This window comes from Odontomachus brunneus, unplaced genomic scaffold (genome assembly GCF_010583005.1).
Source record: "Odontomachus brunneus isolate Ranch 3 - 2012 unplaced genomic scaffold, Obru_v1 Obru_scaffold_020, whole genome shotgun sequence".
In the NCBI taxonomy this organism is placed as follows: Eukaryota; Metazoa; Arthropoda; class Insecta; order Hymenoptera; family Formicidae; genus Odontomachus; species Odontomachus brunneus.
Genome location: NW_022639470.1, coordinates 1,855,384 through 1,881,763, shown reverse-complemented (window position 1 = coordinate 1,881,763; position 26,380 = coordinate 1,855,384). Strand labels below are relative to the sequence as shown.

General features: G+C 44.7%; 1 protein-coding gene and 1 long non-coding RNA gene across 9 annotated transcripts in view; one reads left to right on the top strand and one right to left on the bottom strand.

Annotated features, from left to right (window-relative positions):
- The window catches only part of LOC116842049 (neurotrimin-like), a 206,183-nt gene extending 181,165 nt beyond the window's left edge, over window positions 1–25,018 (top strand). For 6 of the 8 annotated variants that reach the window (XM_032810702.1, XM_032810696.1, XM_032810698.1 and 3 more), the window contains 6 exons: window positions 11,461–11,589; window positions 15,467–15,604; window positions 15,958–16,128; window positions 16,737–16,811; window positions 17,149–17,217; window positions 22,374–25,018. In XM_032810702.1, the coding sequence (XP_032666593.1) occupies window positions 11,461–11,589; window positions 15,467–15,604; window positions 15,958–16,128; window positions 16,737–16,811; window positions 17,149–17,217; window positions 22,374–22,507 (716 nt within the window). In that variant the 3' untranslated portion in view covers window positions 22,508–25,018. Of the gene's footprint in view, window positions 1–11,460; window positions 11,590–15,466; window positions 15,605–15,957; window positions 16,129–16,736; window positions 16,812–17,148; window positions 17,218–22,357 lie in introns of all 8 variants that reach the window. The other 2 variants (XM_032810703.1, XM_032810699.1) reach the window with 2 other exon arrangements.
- LOC116842051 overlaps window positions 1–26,380 on the bottom strand; it is a 256,493-nt gene that overhangs the window by 170,300 nt on the left and 59,813 nt on the right. The gene's annotated exons all lie outside the window — the stretch shown is intronic.

Sequence of the window (26,380 nt, the reverse complement as noted above, 5' to 3'; positions counted from 1 at the left end):
GAAACTTGAAAAAGCTTGAAGAAGCGTTCGTTCAGAGCAAATATTCAATATTTAATTCAAATCTCAATATTTTTACTTACATTTAACCTTTATTCTAATCAGCAATGTGTTAATTATATAACATAAAACTCAAACGAAAAACCATACGTGAGAAAATTAAATATTAAAGAATGAAATAAAGATTGATGAGGATAAATGGGTAAGAAATAAAACATTTTTATTCTCATCGCTTCCTAATTTCTTTTCTTTTTCTTTTTTTAAGTTTGGAAGTTTCGATGAGATTTGAAACTCTTAAAAGAGCTAACATGAAGCTGGAAAAGCAAAAATAATAGTTACGTGTCTAATAATGCTGTTTATCAATAGTGATTAAATTCAGACTCGGTACAAAAACAAAGACTAAACAGAAACTAAAAAGTCGTTGACAGATGTCAACAAAATCGAACTCGCGGTCAAAGAAGCATTATTAGACGTGAAAATCAACACTTGCAAGATTTATATTATGTTCTAAAGCCGGTATTCATAGTTGTGAATTACTTAAGATCTCTAATTGAGAACATAATTACAGATTCAATTACAAATTATAGATTCGTCTTCATGGACTCGACTGTTTGGATCAATCTTTCCTGTATGCAATAATGTAATAAGCACAGGTGCAGGTTGACAAATAATCGGAGATTCATGAAGCTATTTGTCAAATATCTACTATGAATACCTAAATTTCGACTCGGGCATTTTTTTATTCTCGGCAAGTTCGTCAAACGCCCGTCAAAAGCAGAAACTTTTGTGTAATAAATGATTTTTGACACACCTTGAAAATATATGATGTATCGTTGCCCGCGTCTCGGCGTCCTCCGTCTTGACTTCTCGACTCAACATCCTGATTGCACCGACGTGGCACTGGCACTTGCACTGATACTGGCACTCGCGCAGTCACGATTCGATCGGATAAAATGTTAATGAACACGATACCGACGAGAGCTCGATTAAAATAGTTCAACAGTCGACGGAATATTTAAAATTATCGACCAAGACGATCAATAACGAACCGACACACGTACTTCGCGTGTATGCGCACCACTCGCCAACTCGAGACGTAATGAAAACGTCTAGAAAAGCGCGCGGCGCGTGAGGATACGTTCGACCCCGGACATATTAAGATCCAGACTGTTTTGTGAGTTGTAAACACTCGGCGCTCAGTGTCGAGTAATAACAGTTGACGATTAGTAGGGGAAGATATGTTTACATTTCTTGCTCATTGTCGCGCGACGCGTACTTTCTCGTTATACCGAGTGTTACATTACATTTTACGCAAAATATATATCGTCAAAATATTGAATCGAATTCTCGGCTACATCGCGTTAATTAACACGTGTTTTTTTCGATGAAACCATATCTACAGAAGCGTCAGTACTACGAACTAGTATCCGGAGTGCCATGACAATGCAAGAATAGAGCAACATCGAGAAGCCAAGCTGGTGAATGTAGGATGTTGCCGTGAAATGTGAGCAGTGATATATTGTATATTTCTAAATGTATAGATGTGTTTAATATGTATACACCTCCAACGCTAATAAAAAAATAAATAAATAATAAAGAGATTACAAAACAATTTCTTACCTTACTTATTCATTAAATTTGCTTATCAATTTTTATTAAACTACTTAATATTTGCTGATCGTATATTCTACCTGCAGCCAAACAAATTACAAAATTAACATATTGCTGATTGGATTAAAAATAAAGATTAAATATAAGTAAGAAGAGAATATTGAGAGATAATTGAATATCAATGAGTCCCTTTGCAAGGGCAACTTAACATAAAAGAAATAGTATTAAGTAACTATTTGTAGCATCAAGATATAGTGTTTTACAAGCTCGACGGAATTTGTGGAGTTTAATGTGGAACCAAAATTTTGACGGGTATGTACGTGTGTACGTAGTTTTATCACGTTGCAGGCGACGAGAGAACGATATTCCGGCAACCAATTGAGGTCACGTGTGAGACAATTCGATTTTAAAGGGTCGGTTTATACCCCACCGAGGAGCATTTTTGCGATAAAAATAGCTCTCTCAATGGCCTGTAAAATTAAATTCCGAACAATCGTGAGAGAAATAAAGATTAGATATATTATTCAATTATATAAATTTCTACCGTAAATCCTGTGAAAAATGATTTTCTTTTTGGATTAGATCATAAACAATGAATCGATGACGGCGCAGATGTGATATTCCTGTTCCGTTCCAACATGGTGAAAATAGCCATATGGTATAAGAACGCGTCTGCTTTCTCGGAGCCGTTTCGATCGATGCTAATTACCCTCTTAATTGCTAATTATGAAGAGCCCAAAAAGAACAATCCCGTCTCACGTCGGTCGGTTTAGGTCGGAGGTGAAAATATGCGGGCAGACGGGTCGTCAAACCGCCTGCAGATTCCGGAAGGTTTCCTCAATAAAGGATAAAAGTCGGATTTAATTTCTGCGCTAATTTAAATTTTCATTGCCTTCCAGGCATACGCCAGGCGCGGGCGTTCAGAGGAAGCGTTAGATCGTAAACCACTATTCCATACTAAGCTGGCCGTATAAACTGATACTGTTAAATATGGATGTCGCGTTCTGATATGGAAAAATAGTCGAATACGTAGCGTGATTTACTGATTATCCCATCGGTGAAGCAATGCGAGATCCATCGGGAGCCTCCAAGATCGCAATTGGAAAGTTTCGGTGCGATAAATTTTCAAAACGAATTAACGAGAATTAAAAGTTTCGCGAGATGTACGCCCGTTTACTTTTCCTGTACGTTTGCTCGTGCCGTTTTATCTTGCATCCTCATGACTGATTTGCAAATACGACCGGCAGTAATTAAGCAGTAATTAAAGATAGAATGCAAAATGAATAGACTTCCTCTTGTTCGATCGTTATCATAACTTTGGCTTGCTTGACTCGAGTTTTGGCGGCGTTTACTTTTGTAAACGCCGTATTTCTTGTACGAATATGACGCGCGATTGTTATCTCTATCGAATTTGATACATTTGACGCTGTTATTCCAAAGTTTTCTCAACTGCAGGTTGGTACATTATTACGAACTCCGGCTAAAGTCCATTAAAATGGCTCCGTGGAGCAATGCTAAACAGAAACTAACGCGATAGTCGGAAAGTTAAGAGAGAAGAAGAAAGTATAAACTACGCTTTTAATTATACCTATCGGAGCATCTTTTCAGTTCCACCGGAGATAGAGTATAACGATGCGAACGCAGAAATGCCATTTATCTCGATTACCCGAAAAATTTCCAGCTGTTACCTCGGAGACGGAATCGTTTACATGAAAATTGGCTGCCATAATATATGCGCCATGCCAGCGGTTAATCAAATATCAGTTATCGCGCGCCAAAGTCCACCGCGCAAAATTACATTCCATTTAATTCATTTATTCACGACATTATTCGTAATTAGTTCAGTCTCTAGCATTTCGACGTAGATCGAATAACGTATTCGGAATTATTAACGGAATTATATTTTACAACTTCCTAGAGCTTCCTGTGCTTTCTAATGCTTCTCTTTCTCTCTCTCTCTTCTCTCCCTTTTTCCTTTCCGCTCGTCGATTAACTCGTTTGCAACCAGATCTATTTCACGAGCGTCTAACAGCGACGGTTTTTATCCGTGATTCTGGTAAAAGCTCGCGCGCACGTGCTTAAGCACCGTTCATTAACACGCGAGCATCGCGTAGCCGCAAAAAACGGCGCTTTCTCTCGGTTTGTTCGAGCGCTGTTTCGCGATGCGTCCGAAGATAGAGCGTTGCCAAATTTTATCGTAAATGGAAGATACTCGCGGTGAATGCGATGCGCATGGTAGGAAAATCCGGTAACGCGGGAAGGGAGAGAAAAGCTGCTCGGCGTTACACGCGAGCGTTAACCGTATGCATTACTTTAAATTAGGACGGTAAATATACACGATAACTATTTGCACTTTTAAATATCTACTTATATGTTAAAGAGCGCGACGATGAATAAAGTTATAAGACGTCTCGTAACATTTTCGCCCCCGTAAAAAGGAGATAAATTTTTATGTACGCGCAGCGTATCGGTATCGAGAGGTTTAACGCTTATAGAAGCTATGAATATTTTATTTATGCCGAATCGTTACGTGCAACGTCAATTTATACGCTGAGCGCTTCGCGTTAAATGACATTCATTTAAAAATTTCCCAAGTTTTTCCATTTCCTCTTTACGAAAACGTACGGATTCAATGCTTAACCTTTCTCCCAAAATGGAAACGACCACTCGTTATAATTATTGCAAGTTTCGCCAGAAACGTCCTGAACCATTGTTATTTTTGTTAACTTTTAAAGGTTTCGCGAGTTTTTCGATTTTTTTACTGTAATTAAAACCCGAGCGTTTGTCGATTCAACAAACCCATTTGATATCGTCCAGTTAAACATTAAGGATATGCTATCGAAATATCGGAGACACCGCGTTTATTCGATCCTCCGCTAATTACGTGTATAAATTTTATTATCTTACTCCGGCTTCCCCAATGTCTTTCGCGTAATCAATTTTCGCTCCGTCCGCAATTACGAATCCGCAAAAGCTCATCCCCTATCGATGCGCGATCAATATCAATCGACGCGCCTAGGCGCCTTCTGGCGAGCTGGCGATTCGTCATTTGAGAGAAGCGTCAGATTATCCGCGTAATTGGACGAAATATCGCGCTGGTGAATATGGCGCGCGTTCGAGCCGTACGACCACGTTACTAACTGATGTGTTGGCCTCTGGGGCCCGAGGGACGGTGCTAACGCCATTACTTCCCGCCTGATAGCCTCCAGACACCCTCCGACCCTCCGAGAAAGTATAGGCGGATGTCGGCTCCTCTTGGCTCTTCCCGAGCCGAAGGTACACGCCATCGGCGCGCAGTCTGCCCTTTCGCCCGCCTTAGGGTGAGGTACCGAAAAAGAATGGCCGAGAGAGATGAGAAAGCAAATCGAATTTAGCAAAACTATCGCGCGTCCGCCGGGTGCCGGCGTCGTTGCGGGTGGTGGTGCTGATAGTACTAGCGGCAACGGCGGTGGCGGCGGCGGCGACGGTAGTGGTGGTGGTGGTGCGAGGTACCTAGAGGTACGGGAGAGATTTACCTCTGGCGGACAGGCAGGAACTGATCGTGCGGAAGGGCGACGGCGAGGATACGAGAGAAAGATAAAGGAAGGCGCGGGTGAGAAATTAGAACGCTGGCGAGGGCACGAAGAAGGATACGAATAAACGACGATGAGGACGGTAAGAACGAATAGTCGCACGACTAGTGTCTTTAATACGATGGTTCATAAGAGAGCGATAGCGTTCTGCGAGTTGGCTAGACAGCCGACGACGAGCCCACGTCCTGGGATCCGGGGAGTCGGCAGCTCCAACGCGGGGGTGTGTGGGAGCTGCCGCAAGAGCGATACCACGGGATGAGGTTCACCTGCGCGTCCGTCCGAGCGCGAATCCTCCCCCGCTCGGCCTCATAGTTATGGAAACGCGTACACGTCGACACTCGTCGACGGCGCGTTCCGCGCGCTTCGTGCCCGGAAAACGCGATTGCTTTCCTGCAGCTTTTCAGATATACCGGTTCGCCTTGGTCGCTCTCCACCTGTCCATCGTGTCCGCGCCCTCCTCCATTCCCATCAACGCCAGCCGAGCGAACCGGTTCTTCTTCCGCTATCTACTCCGATGTACGAAGGACTCTAAACTCGCTCGCGCGTATACGTTCGCGCACGTGTTACCGCGCGACCATCCACCTGACACCGTACACACCCACCCACCCACACGATTATCGTGGATCAGTGTAGCGGCGCGCCCGTGATTATGTGTGAGTGTGCACGAGTTTATCCCTCTGCTCATCCCTGCATATATGTACTGTTCACCGACCGTTCGATATATATACGTGAAGTCGTGGATGTGTATTCCTTCTCCCGCGCACACCTGTTTATATCTATGAGCACGATGGAGAGGACGGAAGAAAGAGAAATAGAGAGAGAGAGAGAGAGAGAGAGAGAGAGAGAGAGAGAGAGGAAGGGAGCGGAAGACAGAGAGACACCTCGAGTATCTCCGTTGCTGATACTTTCACGAGTCCTGGCAAGACTTCCCCGTTAACGCGACCACGGCTTGTCGACGCAAGGCCGACATAACGCGACGCGACTGGAAAATCGAAACCGACAACGAGCTGAGTTTCCCGCCGCTCTGTGCCGGGAGACGAACATACAGGAGAATAGGAGTCGATGTGCAGCGGGTATAAAGCACGGCGCAAAGTCGACTATACCCTCGCACTCATTTCGCGCATACACACGTGCCAGCATACAGACACACACGCGCTCACATTTCGCCACCCGCGTTCCATGCCGATACGAACACACTCGAACCGGTATCGAACAGCCCAATGGCTGCGGTGGTATACCGATGCTTGCGGTGAAGAGGCACGTTACGTTTTCTCGTTACCGTTTGAGGTTCCTTTGTGCCCTCCAAACCGCTGGTAAAGTCAGCGTTCAGCACGGAGTCAATATTATCTGAGAAATTTCTCGCGGGGAACTAGAATATAATAGCCCCGTCTTTCATCCGCTTTACGCGATGCCACGCCGCAAACGTAATTTGTCTTTCAAACCTTATGACGTCAAACATCCACGACAATCAATCCTCGATATTCGATGCTCCTAAATCTGAATGAGCGATAACAAGCGATTTCGTTCCTCGTCTTTTGCGACCTTAGTTCTTGACCGCAGTCAACGCGTGCCACAACGTCCTACCAACGATTATTCGTGTCTACTTTCGAGTGCGCGCGTCGGGAAACGAGTCGGATATTTATACAATTTGCGCGCGTGTATACCGCCAATTGCATTGCAAACAAACGTGATAATATCTGTATTATTCAACTGTTTGCGTTTGATAATATTGGACAATCTGATGGAATGGACCGACAATCCTTGTTGCATTTTACGTGTGAAAACAAATAAAGAGAGAGAGAGAGAGAGATCGTATGCGTATGTGTATAATGAAAGCTACGTCCTGTTATAGATTTTTCGCGACGCGGGAGTTGCAAGTGGAAGTGATAAAAATATCGATTAACATCGTATTTGCTTTCTCACTTAAGTATGCTATTTGGCATGTTGACACGAAAACATTTCTGCGCCGCAAATAAATACGTAAAAATCACTTACGTACGTCCGGCCCGACATTCGCGGATACATTAGCAGCAATAATCGTTGGCCGAGGATTTCGTCCGGGAATGAATGTACCCGGGTTATCTCCCGGTAATAACGCGAAAAAGGGCACTTAAGGCTACGAGGAAAGGGGACGGGATGAAATATCGGCGAGCCATCCTTCGCTTATGGGCCGGAATACATCACGTACTAATTCCCAAATAGGTGGCCAACCCTCCACTTCGTCTTCGAGTAAGCTGTTCGCTTATTTTTACGCCGCCGAGGATACCGCGGGGAACGTTATGCAAAGCACGCCCGGGCATCGACGTGAATGAACGCTAATTTATTTCGGAGTTCTTTTCCGCGCGGGAGACCGCCCGCGCATGCCGTTGCTCGACACGTTCGCTGTTTAAAGCGCCGGATGAGAGACACGAAAGATTTCCACGTCATTCGCAGACGCGTAATGTCCCGTGAAAAATTTCGTAACGTTTCCGACAGCAACGCGTCGGAACTTTATCAAGTCCGACGATCGGGAAGCCAATTTTGCTGAAGTTTAATAACGTTATAGCGTGGACGCCGATCTTTCTAGGTCGACGCAGGCAATATCACGTAGTACGTCATGTGCACGTCTACAACTTCGATATGTAATACTTATATGATACATATCTGCCCGTGAGATGCGTCTTTCTTTGCATCTCGCATTAGACAGATGGTCTCTGTTCGCTGCACCATAATCGTTTATTTTTCTGTTTTTCAATGCGAACTATGCGCGAAATAATACTTATTAATGTCTTATCTATCTCTCTGTCTTTGTAATGAAAAATTCTTGAAATTCGAACACCTTTTTCAAAATTCAACTGCAATAGATGCAGTCCGCACGATACGTATTTGTAATTTAAATTACAAACTCGACGGAGATTTAAATAGTGCGCTCTTTACCGAGCGAGCACACGAAAGGCTTGACATTCCCGTCGCTCGCGTACGCGCGTTATCACGCGTGCTGTTTTTCCTGGCGATCTACGCATTTTGAGCGCGTCTCGTTCCGCCATGCGCGTTGCGAATGGGCGTTCGTAAATAAGCGAGATGCAACCGTGATCGAGGCGACGCGCGGGCGTAATATTTTATGTAATAAACAATCTGAAAGAGAAAATGAAAAAAAAACACGGCGCACGGAAGAGCGAATAAAGCGGAGAGCGCGGAAAAGATCGAGAAGCCCCACGGGAACGCCATTAACGGCATCGTTCAGAACGTAATGCGACAAGGCGCGGGAATTCGCGCGTGACGATAATGATTCCTAATCTCAATCGACACCGATTTCGCCCCTCGGCGTGCAATAACGACGAACTTCACCACCATATCGCCTCAGCTCCCGTGATCGCACAGAGAACGGATAAAAATTCGAACGCGCCCGAAAATAATAATTGTTCCCGCGTTCTCTCCCTTTGTTCGCGCCTGCCTGCGTCCGCCGTGAAATTCTGTCCGGCCGGGCCATATTGCGGTTTCCCATTAAGCCGAAAGTTTTAAAGGTTCCCGCTAAACCGGTAAGCGGGTAGTTCCGGCCAGGGCCTGCGGGACTACTTGATTAAAACCCCCTGAAAGTGCGACCCGCCGGCAGAATCTCCCGGCACTCTGCATTGTTTATGGAACAATAGATAGGTTTGCCGCGTAGCTTGTAGCACGGGGTTGGCTACCAGGGATTCAGCATCCTCTCTTCACGTCCCACTGTTGGTCGGGTAACAACTTTATCCCTTTCATCGCTTTCATTGCCACGTCACGTCTATGTAACGTTGCGTTTTCTTTCAACGTCAAAATCTTCAGCCGCGCCGCTGGCAAAATTTAATGACTCGCAGCAGCTTTAGTCTCATCCGACGCGTGGATCTCGATGCGCGAATGAGGTCGGGATATCCGCGAAAATCCGTGATGACGAGATAATCGGCGATACACGCGCGAAAGATACTTATCGCGATAAGTATTTAGCGCGTTGTTTAAATCGGATATCCAAAATTTAATATTATTTATCGTTGGTACGTATTTCATTGCGCTATAGCGTGTCGTGATATATAAGTACATCAGTGACATACTTTTATATACAACATACGTAATTGCTCGAATGTGAGTAAAAACGAAAAATCATAAAGGAGAGAGAAAATAGCGTAAAGCACTCTTAGAGAACAGAAAGTGCGTTTAAGAGCATCACGCGACTTGTAACACTTTATGCTCTTGTAACATCTTATTGCTCCTATACAGGTAGGTCAAATGGACGTAAAGTTCCTCACGATGCTTTCAACTTTATTGCAAAAAAAAAAGCTTTAAATAGGTTTTCCTCCGCGCTATACCCCGCACCGTTCCTTTGCATTTTCTGGAAATGTCGGGTATCAGTTTAAACTGAGAGGCGATGAGAAAAGCCACGCCAACCTGCATTATTTTGTGAATTGCCCCCTTTAGAATATACATATACGTGTCGTGCTATAAAGCTACGCAATAAGATAGTTGCTACTTTGTCGATAAAATAGTCGCTACTTTGTCGATACAAAATTAAAGAAAATGTATTTCAGATGTAATTGCTTCGTTAATCATTCGCGACATGTTTTTTTGTTTTGATATTCATATACTTTTGTTTTGATATTCATATACTTTTATTTTCAAGATTTAAAAGTTTTAAATGATAAGTTATAAACGAGATGAAAATTTTATCATTTTCTAATCCAAATAAATATAACACGACAATTCACCTACTGACCGTGAAAGCAATTCGCTTTCGTTAACTTTTCGCAAAACCGTTAAATTAATCTTGCCGCGCGATTCAATAAAAGTTTTAAGTTTCAACCAATTACATCACATGAGTAATTTATTAAGCAAATTGTACGTGCGACATAAAGTGTATAGAGCTCGATTCACATTACATCCTACTTTTTCATTCTCTTCCTCCAATTTCACGCGTAATAAAAGGTGGTCCGGTCGACGTAAGTAAAATATGCGAGAGGTACTCTCTTTCGCTCGCTGAACATATCGCAGGTGATTCCAGGCGAAACACATACATGGCACATGTAATCCATTAAGTGGCGACAACGGGATCCCCATAGATCATTCCATCAAATACCGTAGCTTCTCCGCTAATATGACGATCTGCTTTACTCTGGCCACAGTCGGCAAAGCGTTACCTGTATGTAATCGCTCTCGAAATAGGGATAAGCATGTCAGGATGTAATGTACGTTTCGCTTGCGCACGTTTATTGTCGTTTATGACGTGAATTATGAAAATAAGCGGAACGGCGGCTTTTCCCCTCAAACATCAGTGTAAAATAATTCGTCAACATTCATGCGGCAGGGTGCAATGATGTTGACGTTGTTTCAGTAAATATTCGTAGACGCGATATCTCTTCGGAAGACGTCCCGCACAGAAAGCCGCGCATATGCATCAAGTAACGCATAATTCGCATTTTTGCCTCCCCCTCCGTCTACAAGCGGGATATTACGAGATCTGCCCGAATCCAAACGAATAATGTCGGCATAATTGTGTCCATACATTATCCAGCGAATATTAGCATGCAGCTATCTTTAATGTCTAAGCAGCTCTTGTGACAAAGTGATCGGCATAATTCGCCTTTACTTTGTACCTTTGGCCGAGTTTAATCTATCCCTATCTGCTTTATGCGATCTGCGCCAGTCATATCAACCAACACACCAGAAATGAATGCAGCGTAGATGCAAATAGCCCTCTAGGAAGGCGCAAAGTGCTCTTTGTCACACGACATGCAATAAAAGTTTCGACGCATATGCGCATCGCGCTTTCAGCTGCGCCTGGTGCTCCGTCGCATCCTGCTTTCTTTGTCGACATTATCGATATCCGCACGTTTCGAAATAACGCCGATATTAACGCGGCGCTGCGCTTATTAATTCGTGAGAAGAATTACAACTGCGACCAGTTGCGCGTTTGCCAAACTGTATTATTATTATATTACATATTCTAGAATAATTACGTCGCGCGGAATATGATGGAAGAATTTTTCAGCGACCTGTTATTTACAACACACAACACGCTTTAATTAAAAAGTATCATTTAATTGAAAATTCGATTATTAATCAATTGCCTGTAGATTCCACGGCGAAGTCCGTAACGCAAGCGCGTGTTGATTTTCACGTAGCAAATATTTATCTCGCTGTAAATATTTTATCTTACAGTAGAAACTCGCAAAAATAGAATTGTTGAAACTGCATAACAAATGTGTTTTGCTAATATTTGAACAAAAAAGAAAAGAAACAATATGCTCATGCTGATATGTGAATATATTTTATGTTTCAGTGAACGTCGTGGATGGCGAAGTGCTGCATATCGTGAAGATCAGTCGTCTTCATATGGGGGCTTATTTGTGTATTGCTTCGAACGGCGTTCCACCGTCGGTTAGCAAGAGAGTCTTGCTGCGCGTTCAATGTGAGTTGCTAATATTTTCGCGTTATATCTTATATTGTTGGGTAATTTTCATCGCGCGTTTAAAATGTTTGCGAAAATTTGTCTCATTCGTACAGAGCCCAGCCGACACGAATGTGGCACACGATTAACGAAGAAACATTCTGTGTGTGGACGATGGAATTTCTAATACGTCAAAATAGCAAATAACATCGAAGAGTGCCTTGTCCCAATATTTTAATGTTTATTTATGAATACGGTTCAAAAAGCATTTCAAAATATTCGTAAAGTGGTGGCTCCGCGTCCATTAACCTAACGAATTCAAATAAAACCAATAGTTCGCGAAGCCAGCGATTTTAATATTGATTTCTCTGATTGAAAAAGTTTCTGGGAATTATTTTCCAGGGCGCGCAGGCGGATATCGAAACTGAACCAATCGAAAGTTCGAAGGATCGTTTCGGATAATCGAACATAGATTAAAACGTTCGCATATGAGTGACTCTGTACTTTAAATGTTATTTATAGAGAATATTCAGTATCAATTTAAACTCGTTTAATCGATTTTAAAATCCTTGCAAATATCTAACCTTTTTGAATCTGGGCATATAATTGCAACTCTTTTTGATATTACAATTTATCGCGTTTCTTCGAAACAATATATCGTGCACTACACAATAAATTAATTGTCAAGTAAAATAAATTGAAAGTGCTTTTATTCTTTTAGTTCAGTGCGCTTTTGCCGTGAGAATATCTCAAGAAAATATATACATATCGCGGATTATATCGCGGAATATATTGATTTTACATCAATACCACTTTATTGAACATCGGTTTGGACGTTAACATTATCGATTCCTCCCCGTGTGTGTATGCGCGCCATTAGCGAAAACCACAATGTCATCGTAATACTGTGCACTTCGGTATTATGATAAGGGCAGGATAAAACTCAGAGTGAAACGACTATTGTCGCGCAAGAATACTCGCGTATTTTACTGTACGAGAAAAGATGATAAGAAAGCATGATGGAGAGGAACTCGTTTTTATCATACCTCACCGATTGCAAGGCACGCATAACTCGGTAAATGCCGGTCGCCTGGAGAAGCGGCGGTAAAACACAATGCGGGGGAATATTATACTTTTAATGAGCTCGACGTGGTTCATAAACGTTAGGAATGAAATAGTGCCACTAGTTTTCCTTGATACATGGGCCACGCTAATATCGCTACTGATGATCTGCTTTTTATTGGACTCTCAACGGCACGCCAACTGCGTGTTACGGCGAGTTCTTAACAGGCGCTATAAACGCTTTGTAGCACCGCCACGTTTTATCGCGCGCGCGAATTCGGCGGAAGCATCACGGAAGTGTGCTTCACGATAATGCATCATTTGAAGAAGCTTTTCGGCCAAAAATGTACATTGATACCGCGATCGCTGATATATTCGCCCGTGAAATACGACGACTCGACTAACATAACGAGGATGAGAGAGGATTTACGACGAGAATCGCGCGCTGATACATTACACGAGATAATTTATATCGCGATATATATATTTTACGTTGCGTTAAATTCGAGAGGCAGTAATCCCCGTGAGATGAAGATATATTTATTTCCGTATAAAAGAGCGGAAGCACCGGCTGCACTTGGGAATATACGTTGTCGCGGTTGTTCCTCATCGGGTAGCAGCATCCCCTGCGGTGCGTCATGCATTAGGTCGGTTTTCAACGTCTCATTTAGCCACCGATTTATGGGCAGCTACTTGACCCAGATATGGTCGATATACGTCCGTTCATCCCCGCGCAGCCATTTCAACCACCCACCTTATCCACCGGCAGCTCCTGTGGTTTCAACTCGGTTTGGGGCGCGAAACGCGTTTCCGCGCCGTCTTTTCTGGCACATTAGTTCCTGCGCGTCTCGCCTCCCCGCCCCGGGGCCGCCGAGCACAAATATTAATAATCGTCCGAGAAATTGGCGTCGCCTTCCGCGAATGGCGATTTCGTACGAGGGTCACGAATCGCGAACATTCCCGCGGCAACTTTCCGATCAGCCATGCTCACGCGCGACATTACAAGTTTCTCTTCGCGCTCCTCGTGCGAATGGCGCAAGCAGGTTGTGTGTTATGTATTCTCTCTTGGAAGTTGATCCAATGACGGTGCGCGGCGCATGATAAACGCGCGGATATTACTACCTGCGCGGCGTGAATTAATTCCCGTCGTGTATCATAAAGACACATCGCCCAACAACTTTTTCAGGGTGACTTTATCTTCAGCACATCTCGGATGCCGTCATTATCACGAGCTGTGCGCGATTACAGCGCAATCCATATTTTCGAGGGCCGCTTATCCCGGCAATGTTTGTTTAATCGCGAGAGGACGAGACTCAGTAAACTCGAGATCTCATTTTTGGAGGAATATTCAGCAGCAAACAGTGAGCTGACGACTAACATTACGCGAGCTATTATGTCCGAGACGAGTGTGTGAATTTTTAATAACAATTAGAACGAACAATCAAGTTGGCGCTCTCGATATTCTGTCCGCGCGAATTTTCAAAGTTAGTTCTGCGAACGGAATTTTTAGACAGGCCAGTGTCGGTGAGATTTGAGGAGTAAAAATTGTACCTGTAGCGCGTACGTATCACGAATGATGTGCAATCGGAATCCAAGCGTTGCTCGCGCCCTTAGATTTATCGATAGCTCGGCGGGATGATTGAGGAAAGGAGATAGGTGGAAAAACTACCCTCCGTAGCTCTGTCGGAAGTGCAGCCGCTGCTAGTAAATCGTGATTTACGCCCGTACGTAAAAGACGAAACTATGACATGATACCATCGATGCATCGGGCTACCTCTATATCGATCGACGGAGAACGATACGGCCACGTATCTACGATGTACCAATATCAATTCCAAAAAAGAGAGCCTTTATATAAAACGCTCCTTTCTCTTTAAAGAGGTGCTACTTAGACTTGGTAAAGATCAAATCCGACTACCAAAATAACGAGTTGACTTCTTAATAACTTTTCGCGCGAGAGAAATTGAAAATTTAACGACGAATTCCTACATCTTTAAGTCTCGGAGGTTTTTCATACATATATTAGGCACAGGACTGCATAAGAAAGACTTTTCACTTATCAGAAAGTTGAGTTTCATTTTGCAGATATATTACTTACGAGAGAGAGAAAGACGTTCACGAATCGATATTTTCGGAATGCAGCGACGCGATTGAATTCTCCTGAGATGTGTCACGATATCTTCCTTAATTACGCGTGACATTGAGATATTTAGAAATAAATATTAAAAATAAAGAAAACATTTCTTGATGCAAAAGAATAATTATGTTTTTCGTTAAACCAATAAATGAAAAGGCTTCTTTCGTGGCGTAGTGCTTCTCTCTCGCCCTCTCGTTTAACACTTCCAAAAATGTCAGTAGAGGATGGCTCGAAAAAGCCGACACGCAGCTTACGTTGCATGCTACCGCATGCAGCTGCATATTTGCAGACAGTGCTTTTAAATCATGACAAGCCCCAAAGCGAGGACGAGCATGCTGAGGTGCATGCAACGTGGATTGCGTGTTGCTTGCGCTTTTTGCGCAAACGTTTCATTGAAATTTTCGGACGTTTCAAAACGGTTTCCGACTTGGAAAGCCTTTTGGAACACACACATTCGTACGAACTTGCACCACTGTTTTAATCAGAGTATGCCAACTGATATTTAATAGATACATAACGCTACCCTAATCAATCCTCAAACCCTGACAGAAAGATGCTTTCTGTTGGTTAATTTTAATTGAACTACGTTTGTGTCTTTACGTATAAATATACACGCGACATGTTAGTTCACACGCTATTCTTACAAATGGCATATATATACACAATTCATAGTGAAATTTATCTTTATACATTTTACAGTTCCACCGATGCTCTCGATACCAAACCAATTGGAAGGAGCGTACATTGGACAAGATGTCACTCTCGAATGTCACACCGAAGCTTATCCAAACTCGATCAATTATTGGACAACCGAACACGGCGACATGATAGTCTCTGGTAATTTTAAAAATTCGATTATCCTTTGCAATTGCGTTGCATATCTGATACGGTATAACGAGGTTTTGCATCCACGTATTTCCGATTTTATATGTAAAGATAAAACACAATCTTTACCATGTTCCCTTCCATATTTTTTCTCAAACCCGTGGTGCAAACGTATGATGCAATCGCGAAAACTAGTACACAGACAAATCGTTATTCCGAGTTCTCGAAATGCGTATAAACAAATTGTGCCAAATATCAGAAAATACACGTTAACGATAATAAGTTTGACGGTAATATCCTTGATCGCGTAACTTTACAATTGCAAATCTAAACGGAAAACGGAGAACCTGGTTTTATTGGCACAGGCAATTACCATTCGGTTACAGGCGACAAGTACGAGGCGGTATCCACCGACAATGGCTACAACAAGTACATGATGCTGAAGATAAGGAACGTTAGCCCGAAAGACTTCGGCTCGTACAAGTGCGTTGCACAGAATTCACTCGGCGGAACGGATGGCGACATCAAACTAGACGGTGAGACGTTTAGCAACAGTAATAAATGTGCATCACGCGTATGTATCCCCGACACGATGAAGTAAAATTTTCGCTGCGAAGATTTCCGACAGTTCCCCAAGCGCAAAATGACTAACTTCGCACATTGAAAAGTATCGAGCAAAATGTAACGTAGCGGTTTATTCAAGATCGATTATTCGAAGTCAACGTCTGCGACACTAATGGTGAAATAATTGGTTTCCAATAGTCAGTTACTTAAAGACATTTGAGCCCTCGTCGTTAACGAGCGACGCGGGCGAGGTCGAGCATACTTCTCCGCGGCGAGCATTAACCATAATTGCCCATTAAATTTGCGCTGGACATAGTCATCTCGTACGGGCAAACTTTACGGAAATCACGATTTCGCGTGATATTTTGTTGCATCGTTGAAATCTCATCTCCAAGTACAGCGGAATGCCGGCGAAAATCTCGTTTCTGCACGCGATTTTTAGTGATATGAAACTATAGTAAAGTGAATAACAATAACGGATTTATCGTCGACATTGCCTCATATATACTCCGAGTGCAATGCTATACCCTGTTCGCGTCGAGTCAATACTAAAGTGCACCGCTTGTTTATTCTGACGCAGAAATCCCAGCACCTTCGACAACGTCTACGATGCCACCGCCATATTACCAACCAACGTCAACGATGAAAAAGAACGGTAATTGATATCACGTAAAAATATCCTACGTATTCCATCACGATTATACCTGTTGTTAAAGTACACTCGCACGACAAGCGACGTGTAATGTAAAACAGTTATTAGAAGAGTTATGATGAAAATTGAGCGGTGACAGAGCATTACCGCCGGAAAAGTCGTGTGGGTAATGCCAAATTAGGTAGAATAACGTAACCTCGTGCGAGATCAGGGGGCACGTCCGACACTAATTTATTTCGCGATTCCTAAGTAAGACCGTCCATTACCGCTCCTCGTATGCGCGACAGCCTACCGTACTTAGAGCACCAATGTAAAACCGCCTTTGTGTAATGCATTTTAGGTAGAAACGGTAACAAGAAATCACGACTACCGCCTAGCGACTACGATGTCGAGGAATTGCGAAATCCAGGTCAGTAAATATCTATTTTAACACGCTCCGAGTAGAGCCCGAGCATTTCCCACGACGATACACGTTCCGTCCGACCGCCATGTCGTTCGAGTAATTAGCGTAATTAAAACCTCGTCAACGGTGTACGATCGGGGCGGCAAGAGATTCTAAGAGGGAGCGAGGGCGAGGGGGGAAGGGAGGAGAGAGAGAATCCACTAAATTGGCAATGCTCGGTGATCCACTTTATCCGCGAGCGAATTACTTCGTCGCGTTACCCCGACCCTTTTATTGGCCGGGAAGGATTTTGCGGTCATCCCTTCACTGTCGTGAGATTCGACGGAAGAAATATGCATCGGCTGTTCGTTTAAGCTCAACGAACGAGAGTCAATGATCGCGTCCAATCTTTTTTCTCTTCTCGTCTCGAATGCGACGACCAAAAAAGTTGTAGAGCTGAAACTTTTATTCAATACTAGCCCGAATAATTAAAAAACCTAACAACTGCAAATTTAGTTCAAATTCACTCGAACTTATAAATTGTTTACCGATACGCGTGCCGAGACCAGCATATTCCGCCGATAAAATATCCCCGGAAAGAATCGTGACCGTTTCCTCGCAATCCTGATCGCTGATGCTCGTGTAAACATATATCTGTGCACCAACTCACACACGAGCGTATTCCACGTTTGGACTACAAATTTGCTCGGGCTGATCAGGGTTAAGCTATGAGGGATTATAAGACGTGGTCCTTCGTAACATTTTCGTTTAAGTCCCTCGGTACAAGTTTACCATCCCGAGATTTCAAAGTTCGGCCCCGCGCGCGCGGTAATCGTTGATGTATTCCGCGATGCATCCAGCCGTATCTCACGCGTCGACAAACACGAAAGAGCCCGGTATAAGCACTGCGGATTTTCATCGGCGAATTTGCCGCGGGAATTCGACGTATTTTTAGAATGGCGACAGACACGCGAGAGTTTTTAACGCCCGAGCGCGTCCGCGCGGATCGCGTCGTCTCCCATCGCGGCCGTATCGCGACAGGCGTCATCGAGGTTCCGTGCGCGCGCGCGCGTTAACGACTTCGAGTTCTTCGCAAATTCTTATATTATACAAACCAGCTGACGGGGATTGGCGGCAGGATGCAAGTTCAAAACTCACTTCGAATGACTTCGCTCAAAGATTCCCCCGAGCGTTGGGCCAGTTCTCTCTCCCTTCCTGAAGTTTACTTTCAATTAATGAAAAACGAGCTGCGTTGACCCGCGGCCGTCTGCTGCCTCCGGGATCAGGAAGTGGAAGAGAGGAAATGGAGAGAGGCAAACTCCTCCGTTATTTTCTTTCTCGCTCCGCGTCCTTCTCCCTACCTTCTTCAAAAATCGATTGGCTTCGAGCGTATTGCCCCATGCACACAATCGCGATTTACGTGATGTTTGAGTAATACTCGCGCGCGCACGGTTAATTGCCTCTCGCGCGCGGGGTCGTCGAAAAAGCAGTTGACAAATGATCGTTCCGCGATCTACCGTCTAAATAAGATCCGGTGATACCTCGAGCTCTCATCCACGATATTAAGCGTGTACATTAAACTAATACGAGACAACAGTTTCTTCAGACGCGTGACACTCGACAAAATTGAAATTGAATCCGTAAAGAAGTGAGCTGCTATAAGCACAATTGTAATCAGTAAAGGGAATGGTAAGGCCAATAATAATCGAAGCACGGGTCTTTTAATGCCATTAATAAAGTCGAGGATATATTCGTGACTAACACTTGAAGAGTGCGACGATGCCAAAGTCGAGCAATCAAAATTATAACACCGAAAAATTTTTAGCATTCATCGCAACTGATCAAAAGTTTCTCGAGTACTAACGAGCGACTTTTCAACGTCTCTGAGATATAATCAGCGGCAAAGAAAATATACAGACTGAAGCGTCAGTAAAGATGCTGTTAAAGTGTTGGAAAATGGCTCGTCTGTCGCCGGCCATGCGGAAAGTCACGTACAGTGGATTTTACTGGTAGGTGGGAATAACTTTTTCCGAACGGACGTGCGGTTTCGACGTCCGTTTCTGGCGGGCGAGCCAAGGGGCACGATGAACTACTCCCGAGAAACGCCCTGCATTTGGGACGACCATCCACCGGTGCTAGGAAAAAGGCAAAAAAGGACATTTTCTCGAGTCGTTACATTCCGGCTTTTTGGAGAACAAATTCCGTTAATATCGTTCTAAACGTTCCACCGGCTGTTTGCTCAAATATCGGAAAAAATTCCCGAGAAAATATTTGATTTATAAAATCGAATTGTGTGTGCTGGGAGACTTGACGCGCCAACACTGGGCGATACGATGTAACGACGGTATAGTCACCAATTAACGTTCAAAGTGAAATTTCTAGTCACTGATCGATACAAGATTCGTTTTTATCTCTTTCTCTTTCTCTCTCGGTGTTACATAATCTAACTCTAATATTTGTAAAGTGGAAATTATTACCGCAACAATTATCCGTGTAACATAGTTTTCGCGTTTTTAGCGGAACAATTTAAAAGTGAAATTAATGAAGCGAGTAAAAGTTCTGCCTCATCCAGATAGTACCGCTGTTAATAAGTGCAATTTGTTACGCGGAAGCGGATCCTAAATTATTCGATAATGCCGTGGGTGGAAGTCATTAAGGTAAATCGAGGTCATGAAGTTTTATCGCGGCAATAATCGTACATTCTGATATATGGTCTAGCGTCATTGATATATTCGTTTCTATAACATTGCTGACTATACATTAGCGCCACAGGTGGCGATGTTGACTCAACTTCGATTCATTTATCAAAGTTCGAACGATCAATAAAAGTTACCGTCGCGAAATGCGAGTTTAATCAGATAAAACGGAGCTTTTTCTAAAATTGCCGATGCTCGTATTTTATTTGCCAATATACTGTAAAACGAATACATCTTTCATTTTTTTTTTAACAAATTCGCTATTCGATTTGTTCGCACGTCACATTTTACATTGCCCAGGATTCCACACATTCACAGTTTGTCTTTTCGTCGTCAACTGTCGTGATCATCTGAAAGGATATCTCGTGAAAAACAAAGATAATCAGTCTGTCCGCGATATAACGTCAAAGACGATTCTTTTTCGCACAGCAAGATATAGAAATTCGTCTAAACAACCTTATTAAGGTTAAAGAAATTTAAGAGCTGTTAAGCTGCGAGGGAGCTCAATGTATCATGACGCGCCTCGCGTAGCAGCCCTCCCTTGGCTACGTATCTCACCGTTGTCTCATCGCTCTTCTCGCCACACGAACAAATGAAAAAGCACGCAAGACACATCTGCGAATTACTGCGGCGCCACAATTAATCCAGTAACATTTCATCCTGCGTTTCTTTGACGGTAACGGCTGATAAGAGGCGATTTAACAGACGTCGGATGTATTTAATCTCAAATGAATTTACTCTTCCTGCGTTCTCCGGCCCGCCGCTCCTCATCGCCGAGGGTTTTATCTCGTTAAAAAGGGATTTGCGCGAGTTGAACATCGCAGAAATTCCGGTAGAACCGAGAGTTCGCTCGAATTTAATTCCTGGACGCGCGGGGGTGAGCAGAGGACGGACGCGCGCGAGGGGGCGGACGGCATCCCCTTCGCGCGTTTCGCATTATCCGCAACAACTCCTCGTATTTATCTTCCGTATCCGCTCGTTAACGTGCGTGCGCGTATACGACGCCGATAACGAAGCCACTGAGGAAATGAGCCGCCGAGCTTGACGATTTTCGCGTATGTTTAAGCGCCGCCGACTATTTGTTCCGGGCGTCGCGCTGCTGGCAAACGGCAGTGGCGCGGCGACCGCTGTGCGAAAATACGACCAAGAAGTTCGTCCAGAACGCGGTGTCGACGATGGTGGTGTTCAGGGTCAATGATACAAAATGCGGACAGTATACCGGTGCTCGTCTACCCTGCGGCCAGCCAGCTCCACATTGGCTGGATCCAAATGAGAATGTTAGGACGATGAATAAGCTATCCGTTTTATTAGCGATGTTGCCCATCGCGATTTTATTACGTAAAAATATATTTTCGTTGCCGAGATACACACGCAACATTGAAAGATAGAACGGTTACGCGCTTTCATGGTCAAGTGACAGTCATTTCCTCGTTCGGCTGGCGAATAATATTTCCGATAGGACACTTACACAAATGATTTCTTTCTTCCCCACACACTTAAAATGTTATATAAAAAAATTGAACAGTATGCCAATTCATACTATTTGAACGAAATTGATTGACAGGTTCCAATTGCGTTCCATATCGATCAAACGTCTATCTCGATTGTGCGGTCTGCGGCGAGATACGTCATATTTCGCGGACTCTCGAAAAAGAAACTCAGCGACTTTATCCGCGAAATTAATTCGCCGAATTTACAAGGAATTATTATTCGCCGCAATGTCATCCGCGAGAACACAGTTTTTGCATTCTTTATGCGCTTGCGTATACTCATTATGTACTCATGCGGTGAAAATGGCTTTGTCGTAACTAGCAAATGAGGTTCATGATATATGTGGATAAAGGCAATTACGTCGACCGAGTTCACTAAACGAGTACCGTTTGTTAAAATCCGTTTCTCCGTTCCTAGACTTTATTATTTCCTTTCTCTCTCTCTCTCTTTCTCTCCCTCCTTTTTTTTACAACGGCACACTTTGTACAAAACAATGCGCTGCCATTGTGAGAGAATTTTAAGTATCTTTGCGCACTCGTCTCTGTGCCGAGTTATTAGCCGCGTCAAAGACAAATTCTAATTAAAATTCAGTAGACGAGAGAGTAAGAATGAGACACGAATAAAAATGTAGACGCGTACCAGAACAAGGCAGGAACGTTTGGAATTCGCGGTCATTTGCGCGCGTTTCCGCGTTACCTATACCATTAAACCGCACATATATGTGAGGAGAATTTACCAACTCTGGACGCGTCAAGTTTATAACGATTACCACTTTGGCCACTTGTCGGGACCCGTAAATGATCGAGAGCATAACGAGCGTTTCACGCTTCCGCCCTTCGCTCTCCATCCCTTTCCCACTCCTTCTTTTTTTCTCTTGTAGGGTCGCGATCGAACTGAAAATTACATCTGAATAGAACTCCCTCCCCGCCCTGCCCGCGCAATTGTCCCATTCTGTTCGTGGTGGAACAACCGCAGCGTAGTTTTGTCTGTTTCCAGGCCCAGCGTCGATGAGGCCACCGGGTGACCTGCCGACGGACGCCCAAAGCCCGGGCGTGTCCCATCGAGCGCAGCTCGTCCTTCTCCTCTCCCTGAGTCTCCTGTCGTTGCTGCTTCCGGCCATCAGAAGGTGATTCTCACGTCGCGGGAACGGGGCTTCCAGTTCTAGTGTTTATTGGCCATTGGCCGACCCGGAGACGACCGGTGCGCGAAGCACGGTTGCCGGTTACCTCCGGTGCACCGTCTCCGGGAGAGTGACGGACGAGTGCGACGAAGCGGGCCGCGCTTGAAATTATTTTCATACCAAAACTAGACTTATATACAGAGAACGGCAGAAAGACAGCGAGAGCGAGAGAAAGAGCGAGAGCAAAGAGAAGATATATATATATAATATACATATATATATATATATATATATATATGAATATAAAAAATATGAATATAACGCGATATGTTGTGTAAGTATACATGCGGTGAGTACGAGGCTACGTTTAGGCTTTCACGACTGATCGGCGCTCGTGTGAATCGCGCGCCTTGGTTTGCCCGCGCGGGACGAGCTTCTCGCGGCCGAGAGACCGCGCTTCTCGACGATATCTCTCTTCCCGGCGCGGAACCACCGAAGAGACGATGTACATGGCGTTCTATACGCTGAGAGGGACTCGTTATACACGATGATCCTTCGACTGATCGTGATCCTACTGTCTCTGGGGACTCGACATACATACGCGCGTAGCTCGTGACGAGGATGTGAACTCGACGATTTCTTCGCGGAAGGACTCGCAGGACGCCATACGAGGACTAAGACGGACTCCCAGCCCAGGTGTGTGCGCCCCTTTTCTTTTCTACGAGAGCGAAAGCGAAGCGGATTGACTAGATTAGAAACAATACTTCACGTCTTTGGGGCACAGGTACGACGGCGTGTGAACCTCACGACGCTTAGATTCAACGAAATTGTCCCGAAGATTGGCACCTCCGCGCGTGCGTTTCTCTCGCGTAACACAGGCGGTCGCCAAAAGTATCTCGCCCCCGTTCGCGAAACGCCGCTGATCGATGCGTGACGTTACTCCCCGGAACGTTACTCCGCGACTTCCGGCAGCACGTCAACTATTCTCCCGATATATTTTTCACCGGCAATCTTCCGATGCAAACGCGAGATACATTATGTACTTTTGCCACGATTCGCTGGGCCGTTCCGGTAACCAATTAGGTGCTAATTAATCGTTTCCTTTTCATCGGGGAAAAACGATCGATGGATTCTGACACGCTTTTTCGCCCCCGCAATCGTTTCAACGTTATAATACGCGTTTCCGTTTCGCGAGGAAGACACGGGAACTGTATTCAGTGCATATACATATACGTACGCATAAAACGGTAAACAAGAGTATAAATAAACATATATATATATATATATATATATATAGATATATATATATACACACACGTACGCGGATCGTAGTTGTGTCGAGACGCATCGCTCGGTAACTTTGTAATTAGCTCTGTTCGATCTGTAAGACGTGCGGATATTTAACCGGAGCGCGCGGTCGTTTTACGAGACGTGATCGTCAGCAAGGATTCGACGGGAGATTCGTAAGAGATATATGCGTGCCCAATGTGTGTGCATTTGTGTGTGTGCGCGCGCGTTGGCGTGTGTGTATGTGTGTCCCGGGGAAGGAATTAACGCTAGACATCAAGTAGCCTCGAATCATCGACGACGGTAACGCAGAGAGCTTCGTGGCTTCTGTTTGCGCGATTATGACATTTCGACGGTACGAGATGCGGTACGGTTTCTGTCGCGATAGCACGGCCGTAATTAGAGAGAGAGTGAGCGAGAGACAGACAGGGAGAAAGAGAGAGGGTGACAATCCGGAAAAGTGCAGTGTGTCCCGCTATACACTTACAAGTCAGTCATACGCCGAAGCGGCGCACGGTATTATCGCTGTTCTCGAGAATCGATTGGCATATTCGAAAGCGAGACTCGTACTCGCGCCATAAATCTTGTTTGATTATTTCACGTTTTGTCGAACGCACACGACGCGCGAGTCGTCTTGCGCTCTCAACACACAACGGGCACACTAATAATACAGGGGATGCTCCGCGACGCTTCAGCCACTCTGGATCTCCTCTTACGTTGTACCTGACCGTATGAATTACTACAATTGCCGTTCGACCTCGGGCGGAGCGGATGTGAAATGTTACACGCGCCTTTCCCTGTTAATTCTGTAAATATTGTAGATACGTTGTGCTGTGATCGGTCCGGATCGTCGTCTTTGCGAGGATGACTCGAGGCTGCGCTTGTTAAAAAAAAGGAAAAAAAAAACACGAAAAAAAGACAAAGAAAAGAAAAAAATCGAACGTAGAGAGTGTTGTGAATATTATTATATACGAACTGTTCGCGAGACCGGTACGAGACGGTATTCGTGCGATTACGTCGTTTCAGTAGAATACGAAAATGAGGCTGCAGCGATCGTAGGTATATCCTAAGTTAAGTTATTAATGTATCATGTCCGACGATTTCACTATGTCAAAACGATTTTTATGTACTCGCGTGCATCGCACTTCGGAACGGGTCGCACACGAAACGATGATTAGCTGTAGATAGTGAAACTGTCGGCCTGTATATCTTAATAAATCGAGTACATGACTGCCACATACATATGCATTGTCCATTAATGAACCTCCACTTTCTCTCTCCTTTCTCTCTCTCTCTCTCTCTCTCTCTCTCTCTCTCTCTCTCTCTCGCTTCCTTTCTCTCTCGGGACCGATAAACGTCGATCCTCGAGAAATCCGCCCGATATGGTCGCGCGGACGAGGCTGCGGACACGTGTCGCGATGCGCTCGACATCGACCGGACGTTCGTCGTTGTCGAACGGCCGTGACGGCGAGAAAACGCCGGTTTTGCTCGTCGGGGATTTAAGTACCGTCGCGACGCGGTTGTCACGATAACATTCACCGATACAAAAAGCAAGCTCTACTCGGAATTCTTTCGTTGTTGTTAACGATAAGAGAAAGAGAGCGAGAGAGAGAAAGAGACACCGTGGATGATATTAACGTGACGCGTCATCTACATTACGACAAAGAGGCAGTAATTGATGGTAAACAAGTCAATGAGGGATGACAAACTCTCTCTGGCGTTCAGGAGCAACACATATATACATACACACGGCGGTTATTAAAAACAGAACGGTAATTACAGCTCGCGCCCTTTATTTTTCAATATGTCACGGGTACACGCGAGCGCGACATTCAGGGGCGCGACGCGCTTTGTCGCGGTTTCGCGGATACGATAGTGGAGATTTAACGGAACCCGCTGTACGTTTTAACCAGCCGCAACCGCAACGAAGCTGAAAATTACGCGCGCGCGCCGCAATACCCGTTTATAACGGCGATCGATCTCTAATACATCTCGAACTATTATGCCGAGACCGTTCGCCATCCTCATTTTTCGAACTCTTTCCAGTTCTAACGGCGCACACAAACGTAAAACACGACGTGGGCAAAAACATGTGTCGCCAGCGCGTTTAGTCGGAAGAAGGTCGGCGCGCCTTCGAGAGACCGGCGACTACAACGAAGAGCAGGACGCGTCCTTGACGTCGATCGGGACACACAGTATCGGGTCCTGAATTCCCTCACGACGGCGCGGTGTGTACGTGCGCGGGGAGACCAGGGCGAGAGCGAGGCGTAGGCAAAGCAACCGTAATAATGGACGAGAAAACGAGACGCGGACGAATCGGCGGTGCAGGCTGAGAGAGCACAGGCGAGCATCGCGGGGCAATGTAAAGCAAGGCAAGGCAAGATGAGGCAAGACGAGGCAAGGCAGGGTAAGGTAGGGCAAGGCAGGGCAGGGCACGGCGAACGCAGGGCCCGAGGGCTACCGCAGCAACGGCGAGGAGCGGCGGAACGGCAGGAAGCAGCGACGACAAACCGGGCGAGTCGAGCCGGAGTGCGGAATGGAGAGTAGCGGAGAGTTCGAGAGAAAGAGAGAGAGAAACAGAAATCGAGAGAGAGAG